The sequence below is a fragment of the Lolium perenne genome, chromosome 6, assembly GCF_019359855.2.
Source record: "Lolium perenne isolate Kyuss_39 chromosome 6, Kyuss_2.0, whole genome shotgun sequence".
Classification (NCBI taxonomy): Eukaryota; Viridiplantae; Streptophyta; class Magnoliopsida; order Poales; family Poaceae; genus Lolium; species Lolium perenne.
Genome location: NC_067249.2, coordinates 91,100,883 through 91,110,961, shown reverse-complemented (window position 1 = coordinate 91,110,961; position 10,079 = coordinate 91,100,883). Strand labels below are relative to the sequence as shown.

At 43.7% G+C, this 10,079-nt stretch overlaps 1 protein-coding gene across 1 annotated transcript; it reads left to right on the top strand.

Annotated features, from left to right (window-relative positions):
• Positions 1 to 2,174: 2,174 nt before the first annotated feature.
• Positions 2,175 to 8,318, top strand: LOC127320966 (wall-associated receptor kinase 5). The gene is made up of 5 exons (XM_051350031.1): positions 2,175 to 3,100; positions 3,192 to 3,338; positions 5,704 to 6,588; positions 6,695 to 6,721; positions 6,862 to 8,318. The coding sequence occupies exons 1-5, from the start codon at positions 2,230 to 2,232 to the stop codon at positions 8,058 to 8,060; spliced, it is 3,129 nt and encodes a 1,042-aa protein (XP_051205991.1). The 5' UTR covers positions 2,175 to 2,229; the 3' UTR covers positions 8,061 to 8,318.
• The last annotated feature ends 1,761 nt before the right edge of the window (positions 8,319 to 10,079 follow it).

The window sequence follows — 10,079 nt, the reverse complement described above, 5'->3', positions numbered from 1 at the left end:
TGCAAATCTATCAAGGATACTCTTTGCACACGGTGAGATTATTCAAGTGTTGTCATCAAACACACAAAACATGAGGTTTAGACTTTGCTCTTTCATATACCAAATACTCCCTCCGTTTCAGTTTACTAGTCTTCCCCATATCCCTAGGTCGCCAATTTAACATATATAAATTAAATTAAATTATATAATGCAAAAATTATATCAATAGAAAATAGAACATCTAAACTTTCTAATGATATAATTTTTATAACATATAACTAATACCCTCGAGGAGTAGTATTTTTTTAGAAATGAATGAGGATTTGGGTGTATGCTTCATCGGTTTCAGGTTCGATGACAACATGCACGCAACATGAGAATGTATCTCCATTGATTAAGAAAATACTAGCTTTCTTTGTGTAACTCTATCTTGAATCTAGAAAGTATAGCACGAAGTGATTGAATAAAATAATATAATTACCTTCTCTCAACCTAGCCATGCTTTTGGTATGTCTTTCCACAGTCCTATTATATTTCGTGGATCAATCAAGTACCACTCCGAGGAATGGAAGGGCAAATGGCCTCCTCCTCGATCGTGTGAGAGTTAGAGTACTGCCACCTTTTAATTAAGAGTAATTAATTGTATGTACTACCAATTTTGTAGGAAAAATAAATAAATGGGTTTTACTTTCCTTATGAAGTTTACCAATAATCCCGTAGTCACACCCTGCAGAGCTACTCCTAACCAACCCCTATCAAGGGGCTTAGCGAATACTGGAGCAGAAGAAACAAGACAAGAAGATAAAAAAGAAGAACGGGAATGAGAAGACTATTTTTAAACAAATGAAGGCCTTGCCTCTCTCCGTTTGCTTTAGTCTTCCGCTCCCGAGCCTACCCTCCGCTCAAGCAGCTCACTTAAAGATACATGCCTCTCTTCCTCCTTTCGCTTGTTCATCGGGAAGTGATCTAGCTCCTGAGATATATGACATTCTTTATCCTTATCTTTTCCTGGTCTTCTCGGCTGGAATCTACAATGGTTGTCTCCCGCGCACGCATATAGAGAGCGGTCTAACAAATGAACCAAACTAGTGCATCAGCAGTGCATCATGCTTAGGTGCAACACCATCAAACTATGACACCACACTTGAAACAATATCTTGACAAAAAAGACTTGTGGATGTGGGCAACTTACTGGATTTGCACAGTACCAGGAGTTCAAAACAGAAAACTTACACCGTTCAAAAAAAAATACTCCATACCTAGTTTACCTATTCTAAGGTCTTGTGGGGCCCTGGGACTGCAACCGGAACTACCCGATCCGCTGAAATACGATACGAAGGAAGAAAGGTGCGACTCGTGGTCTCGATCATTTAAATGATCCTTTAGATTGGAAGATATGTTACACATTCGAGAATGGCGCTGTTGATCTAGTTAGGTTTGTAATTGTTTTGTGTTCAGTTCCGTTCTCCAAATCTGCGTTTCGTGGGTAGAACCCCCAAACGCAGAATTCTCAATCGCACTTTCCAAATCCTGTGGGGGAAAGCAAGCTGTTAGTAGATCCTAACTTTTGTTAGGTTTGATTCCACTAGTATTTCTGAGATAAGAGAAACCAGTCAAGTCCTTGCCAACAAGTCCTTGCCCCCGTTGCCAAGGCTTGCCTAAGCGCCTCCCGAGATGTGGGCTCGAGGGAGGTAAGATTCGTTACAAATACTCCTACTAATTTCCCAACGTTAGGACTGCCGAAAGTAAGAGTGAAGATTATACGGAGAGTAGTATAACATCAGTTCCTTGATGTTGTATGAAACCCAAACTGAATCGCATTCTTTCTTCCATTCAACCATTCAGTCCTAACTTTTCATATCAGATTATCTTATTTTCTTGATGTACCCATGTTTATGCTTCATCAAGACTGAACATATCCATGTGATTCTCGCTCGCGTGCCATGAGTACTTTGGCAAGGTTTCAGGCTGTGAAGCTTTCGGTTTGTGTTCTTTACTCCGATCGAGGGGAATCACAGCAGTCCAGCTAATCTGGTGGTTAAACAAAGTTGTAAAGCTGAGACCGTATAAGTTACTCTAGTTAAGTTTGCAGCGGTAGGTGAGGTGAGGCAGGGCCGATACGAGGGCTCGGCATCTGCCCATACGATATACTCCGACACGGACAGCGACGCTACAGTACCACCACTACCAATGACGCGAAGCGCACTCTCTGCGAGAGCTCGAGCTCTAGGGACGACGGCGGCAGCACTGATGCTGACGCTGGTGGCCTGTGCGGCACCGAGCTCACCACCCGTAGGCCTGCCCGGCTGCGTCACGTCGTGCGGGGACGTGGAGGTGCCGTACCCATTCGGCATAGGCCCGGCCAACTGCTCCCTGCCGGGGTTCAACCTCACCTGCGTCGACGACAGAGGCAGAGGCCAGGGCACCCCAAGGCTGCTCCTCGGCGTCGGCGACCTTGAAGTCAAAGGAATCGGCCTCAAAAGCGCCCTCATGACAGTCGTCTACAGCGGCGGCATAGAGATGAGCGGGTCCGACGCCCTCGAGGGCCGCGGCACCTTGTTCGGCGGCCTTCCGGACGACGGACCCTACAGGCTCGCCGGCCGTAACGAGCTCACCGTGCTGAGCTGCAACACGGCGGCCACGCTGAGGAACGGCGACGTCACCATGAGCGGCTGCTTCACCTTCTGCCATGAAAGCTGGAACCTTGAGCTGGCCAGCGGATGCAACGGCATGGGTTGCTGCCGCGCGCCCATCGTCACCAACCCGTACGAGGAGGCGGAGGGGATGCTGGTCTACGGCGGCTCCTACGACGTGCAGATCAAATGGTTCGGTTTCAACCACAGCGCCGACCTTCGGCTAGCTCCCGTGCACGTGCTGGTGGCGGCGCAGGGATGGTTTGACCAGCACTTCGGCTCCGACGTGCTCTTCGATAATCCGCCCAACCTCGCAAGGATGCCAGTTCCGGTGATACTGGAGTGGGGGGTCGTTGGGGACAGCGCCGTACCGGACACTCACAGCGACCCAACAAGAGACTGCGGCCGAACAGGGCGTAGACGAGGCTATACATGCACCTGCAACTATGGTTACCAAGGCAATCCCTACCTACCCGACGGATGCAAAGGTACCTTCTCCATTCTCCTTCAATTTGCACTGTACTTTTCCGCTCCAAACTTCTCTTTCAGTCTTACCTATGGACGTTATATATTTTCTAGACATCAACGAGTGCGAGGATCCAGCAAAAAATGGCTGCTTCGGTCGATGTGTAAACAAAAATGGAACTTTTGAGTGCGTCTGCCCTCCCGGTACCCAGGGCAACCACCAGATGCCCGGTGGATGCGTCAATTCTTCCACGGTCACAGGTAACCTGCAACTTAATTTGGTACTTCTATTTTTTTAGGTTAAATTAATGGTTAAAGTTGAAGTGTGTCATATAAATATAGACACAAGGATTACCAAAGTGGTGTTGACATTGTTATTAAGTGTTGAGAAAATAGTTGCAACCCTGATGATGATGTAGTTACCAAACCATTAAGTGAAAAGTTGCTGATGTATAGTGGTTTAGTGAAAATTTGCATATTAAGTTATCAAGATCTTTACTACATCTGTTCCACCGAATACGGGTTTATATTATTTTTGAAAAGTCAAAACATGTAAAGTCTGACCAAGTTTTTACAAAGATTCTCTAACATGCAAATTACAAAAATAATATCATTAGATATATCATGAAATATATTTCCTTATGATATCTATATAAAATATCATGCTTATTAATAGATTTTTCTAAAAGTTTGGTCAAGCTTTATGTGACTTGAAGTGGATGATGTAGAACTTGCTAGCTTTTGAGGCTTGCACTTGTGCTCCAAGCCCAACGTTTTTGCAAAGTGGTGTATATATGTTCTTTCCAAGACATTTTTCGCAAGTGTAATTAATATAAAAAAAATGTCTCCAAAAGCCCAACGTTTTTGCAAAGTGGTGTTGATTCTTCTGATGATCAAGGTTATGAAATCCAAATACGTGAGCTCTCGAGCAGTCGATCTTCTCAATTGTCCCTAAAAAACAGAAATCAAGATGTCTATATTTTGTACCCAACACATGTTTACCGCGTTACCTGCGCACATGTGTAGTAGTTCTTCAAGGAGATGGTTAAAAGCCTCTGTGGATGACATATTTTAGAAGAGCATGAACTACAACAAACTTTTGAAGTGCTTGAGGTGGTTCTTGAGATGGAAAATAAGGCGGATGAGAATGTATTTTCACTAATATTCCCTCCGATCCGATTAGATCGACGCGGAGCATATGCAACGCTAGCGCGTATGTAGGTACAGTTAGCGTTGATTAATATTGACTGGACTTAGTAGATTCTTTTTTTTATAATATTCACTACTAGGAAAATGCTTATAGCCGCACGGGTTACCGCCGACGCTCCAAACTAGGGATGCGTCGGTGCTAAATACCGCCGGCGCACGTATTTGTAGGGTCGCCGGTGATAGCAGACTACTGTCGGCGCACGTCCGATATGGCAGGCCGGGGATAAGGGTGAACAAGGTCATGCGTCGGTGGTAATTTTCTTACCACCGGCGCATAAACATGGTGGTGTGCCGGCGGTAAGTGCGACTCTAATTTTCCCTACACACACCTGATTGCCTTTTCAGTTTTTGAAAAAAATAAAATAAAAATGGTAGAAGTTCCAAAAAAAAAAATCCTTCGCCCTTGTGTTATGTCACCTAGTTTTATTGAAAATTAAAAAACATGAATTTGATATATTATGTAAAATAGTGTCATATTTCGGTAAAACGAGATTTCTGGTTGCATACGACCTCCAATGAAAAACTTTTTTATATCAAAATATATCAACGCGGAGTTTTCTATCCGATTTCAACCACCTACGATCGTTTAGATAGAATTTAGATTCGTCAAATACAAAAAAAGAAATAGGAGTTTTTTCATCTTTTAGATTTTTATAAAAAGAATCAAAATTTACTCTCGACGCACCACCATATTAGGTGCGCTGCGGTAAGGTAGGCTATATATACAAAACCGGCCCTCTGCCTATTCTCCTTCCTTACTTCTCCCCCTTCTCCTGTTTTCCTCCTCCTTTTCTCCTTTCTTCTCCTTTTCTCCTCACTGACGGCCTCCTCCTATTGCTGCATGGATGACCTTGTAGTCCTCCCCGACGGCCTCCTCCTCCTCCTTCTCTTCCAGTGACCTCCTCCACCTTGGGCCTCCTCCTCCACCTCCACCTCCGGCCTACTCCTCCTCCTCCTCCTCCTCCTCCTCCTCCTCCTCCTCCACCTCCACCTCCTCCTATACTGGAGCGGCGTCGACAATAAGGCAGACCACGGCCACGGTTTTCGAGGACGAACCCGAGCTAGATCTAGATCTAGATCGATTTTTTTAAATTCTTTTGAAAAAGCATACCAACGGCGCACCAGGACTAGTACGGTGCGCCAGGGGGATAACTCGTGTTACCGTCAGCGCACCAGCTGGTGCGCCGGAAGTAACCCATTACCAACAGCCTGTTTCCACCTGCAGGTTCTGGTGCGCCGGCAGCAGCCATTTTTGGTGCGCCGGCAATAAGGTTTTTCCTAGTACGGCAAAGCTTGTGAAGTGTTTAGGGTAGTTCTTGTCATGGAAAATAATGTTTAGGGTAGTTTAAATAAGCTAGCTAGTAGTTCTATGTATGGAGAATATTTTGCTAACGTTTCTAAACCTAATTCGATGCAGGAGAATGCCAGAGGTTCTGCGGCCACATTCGTGTGCCGCACCCGTTCGGCATTCAGGGCACAGCTGCCGGGCCAGCGGCCAGTTGCTATATGCCAGGGTTCAACCTCACCTGTGACACCACAACCCACGGCGCCCCCCGGTTGCTCGTCGGCGACACCGGTTTCTTCCGAGTCATCGAGTTTGACCTCCCAAACTCGGCGTTGCGCGTCGCACATTCCGGCCCCATTTTGAACATCAGCTCCCATGGTCCCGCGTTCTATTTCGAGGGAGAATATACTGACGATGGTTCTGAGCCGCGGATCTTTGAACGCCGCGAGGCACCCTACTCACTGTCGACACGGAACGAGCTCATCCTCATGGGGTGCAACGCCATGGCGAGTATGTATGAAGACGACCTTGACCAGATCGCCATCAGCGGCTGCGCCTCCTTGTGCCCGGACAACGTGACAGACAGCAGGTATATCGACGGGGTGCCAAGGTGCTACGGCACGGGATGCTGCCAGGCGCGCATATCCATGTCTACCAACGGCATGCTGCCCAGCTTAGTGTCTTACGAGCAGATCGACAAGAAGCGAAGCCCCATGCCGGCGTACGTGTTAATCGCAGAGGCAGGGTGGTTTGATAGTCAGCAGAATGTCTCAGGCAAGTCCCGGTCGGTAGCGGCGCAGGACGTCCCCATGGTTCTGCAGTGGGAGGTCTTGTCACTACCATCAGGCTTACCTAGACCTGACGCCAAATTGCACCCGAATTGCACTCACGAAGTAAGGCGACAACTCTGCAAGAGCGCGCATAGTACCTGCAGAGCAGGAACAAGAGGCTACACATGCCATTGCGAGGAGAGCTACCAGGGCAACCCCTATAGCCCCGGAGATGATGGGTGCAGAGGTTAGCTTACATGTTAGATATATGCAGGTTAAGTTGTACTCAGTTGATTTCCTTTCGTTCTCTGAAATCTCACCAAGTGGTTTTACCATTTTGTTTTTGACTCCAGCTCACCACGGCATCCAATTAACTACAGGTGAGAGCAGTAATGCTTCAGCTTTGCGACCATAATAAGTTTCTTTAAGTAGAAACTGCATCACTGCACTAGCTGCCATTGCTCCAGGTAGTACACAAAAATATCGGTGATAATAATTGTGCAATCATGTAATTTCTTAGGTGCATATATCGCTATTGGAGTTGCTATTGGGGCAGGACTCATACTTTCGGCTCTCAGTGTTGTCTTCATTTCCAACAAACTGAAACATAGGAGAGCAAAAATGTTGAAGTGGAAGTTCTTTGAGCAAAATCGGGGGCGACTGTTGCAACAGTTGGTTTCACAGAGAGCTGATATTGCAGAAAGAATGATCATACCCTTGGAAGAGCTGGAGAAAGCAACGAATAATTTTGATAAATCCCGTGAGCTCGGTGGTGGAGGGCATGGTACAGTCTACAAAGGGATTTTATCAGACAAGCATGTCGTCGCTATCAAGAAACCGAAAAAGGTGATACAAAAGGAGATTGATGAGTTCATCAATGAGGTTGCCATCCTATCACAGATCAATCATAGAAATGTGGTGAAACTCTATGGTTGCTGCCTAGAGACAGAAGTCCCGATGTTAGTCTACGAATTCATATCCAATGGAACCCTTTATGACCACCTTCATGCCCAGGGCCCAAGTTCATTGTCATGGGACAATAGGTTGCGGATTGCAACTGAGACAGCCGGATCTCTGTCATACCTTCACTCAACAGCTTCTGTACCAATCATTCACAGAGATATCAAATCTGGTAACATACTTCTGGACGATTCTCTTACATCAAAGATAGCAGACTTCGGTGCTTCAAGATATGTTCCAATCGATAGGTCAGGTGTAACAACAATGGTACAAGGTACAAGAGGGTATTTGGACCCTATGTACTTCTACACAGGGAGACTCACAGAGAAAAGTGATGTTTATAGCTTTGGAGTTATGCTGGTAGAATTGCTGACTAGAAAAAAGCCATTTTCATATTTGTCTTCTGAAGGAGAGGGCCTTGTTGTGGATTTTGCTACCTTGTATGCTGAAGGAAATTTGTCACAGATATTAGATCCACAAGTTATGGAGGAGGAAGACCAAAATGTACAAAAAGTCGCTGCACTTGCAGTAGAATGTATAAAGTTAAGACGGGAGGACCGTCCAACAATGAAACAAGTGGAGTCAATACTTGGAAGCATTCAATCAGACAAACAACATGTTCCAGATACTACCTTGGACAATGCACATGGCGATGGTATCGCAATGAATTATCCATCAACTGCAGATGGAAGTGATGAATCGGCCAGAAGATATAGTATGGAAGAGGAGTTCATGTTATCTTCCAGGTATCCTCGGTAGTTGTGTCTAAGAGTGAGTTAAACAAACTGAATTCCCTATTTATTTAACTTGTAGTGTTGACCTCCTGGATACTCCCCCTAGTGATGTATATACTGTGTGAGTGCAGGTACCACTAGTCATCAGGTCGTGCACAAGCACGGGGTAGTAACTTTTATCTATAATTACCACATGTATGTATTTATGGTCTCATTTTTTTACTTGATACATTTATGGTCTTTTAATGCGTTAGTAAAGTGGACGAACATACTGACTTGCTTATCCCAATTATACAGAAACTAGTCTTTAACCCGTGCGCCAGCGCACAGGCTCGCAATAAAAAGTAAACAGGAAAAGTTCGCTAATTAAAAAAAAACAATAAGAATACTCATGTAACTTAATAATTTCTTCCTAAAAAATTATTATAAGAAGCTTGAAAGGTATGTACCTTAACGATCTTGGTAAAAAATGTTTAACATTTCATAATGAGTACGACCAACTTTTTTATCGCTCATTGTAGTGATCCCAAGTAAGAGGAATCACTCGTCTTACAAAGACCTTGCAAGACAAAAAAAAAACCTGGTGGCAACATGAATGTAGTATTCTTGTTACATTGTCATACATATAAGAGATTTAAAAAATATTAAGATACCTAATCCTGCTATAGAAGTTTATATATAGGACATATATAGCCAGACTGAAGTATGAAACACATAAGAAATTATCCGAGTACATTTGTGTGGCCTGTTAGTTCTACAAAGAACCGGCAGCTATAAAGCTAAGCATTATTAGCCGTAGTATTAATAATTAGAAGAAACCTACTGCATAACAAAAAAAAAGGAGGCTTCATACATGGTTTCCTCTATCTAACGCAGAAAACTATTGCTCGACACTTATTAACAACCAGAGTAAAATTTATCGGGTTGAATGCTAAATGTGTTCACATAATAAAACTTACGACCCCTTTAGAGATGACAAAAGTAAAGATAATGCACCAAAACAATTTATTATTTAATACTCGTACAACTTCGTTCTCAAATCTGGAACTAAAAGGGAAATATAGATTTGAGCACACACTACGGAAGAATTGTCGTACACCGACGGCCAGGCGATGTGCCGACGGCCAAATGTCGGGGCCGTTGGCACAGGAGCCTCCGGAGCGCGGCGACAAGGATGGCCATTGGCGTTAAATTGGCAGTCGGTATAGGCTGAGGTGCCGACGGCCACAGTTTTAGCCATCGGCACAAGACCAGTCTGGCCATCGGCACAACATTTTTTTTTACTTTTTTTTCACTATAGACCTGTGCCGACGGTTATACCGTCGGCATAGCTTTTTTCTATTTCTCCATGACAGTCTTTAAAAAAGTATAACTAAATCATTCTAATTGAGAAAAATAAGTATAATATATCAAATTTTGGAGAAAAACAAATCTATCATAGAAAAATATCAAAAATGGAATATTTCAAATACCTAAACAAATCTTCTTAGAAATGAGCTATAATGTTCGAATTTTCATGGCTTTCACACACGCCAAAAATGAAAAATGTGTTTGAGATATGTCCAAGAGGCAATAATAAAGTGATTATTATATAGCTTTGTGTTTATGATAAATATTTGCATACCATGCTATAATTGTATTAACCGAAACATTGATACATGTGTGTTATGTAAACAACAAGGAGTCCCTAGTAAGCCTCTTGTATAACTAGTTTGTTGATTAATAGATGATCATGGTTTCGTGATCATGAACATTGGATGTTATTAATAACAAAGTTATGTCATTAGATGCATGATATAATGGACATACACCCAAATAAGCATAGCATAAGATCACGTCATTAAGTTTAATTTGCTATAAGCTTTCGATACATAGTTACCTAGTCCTTCGACCATGAGATCATGTAAATCACTTATACCGGAAGGGTACTTTGATTACATCAAACGCCACTGCGTAAATGAGTGGTTATAAAGATGGGATTAAGTATTCGGAAAGTGTGAGTTGAGGCATATGGATCAAGAGTGGGATTTGTCCATCCTGATGA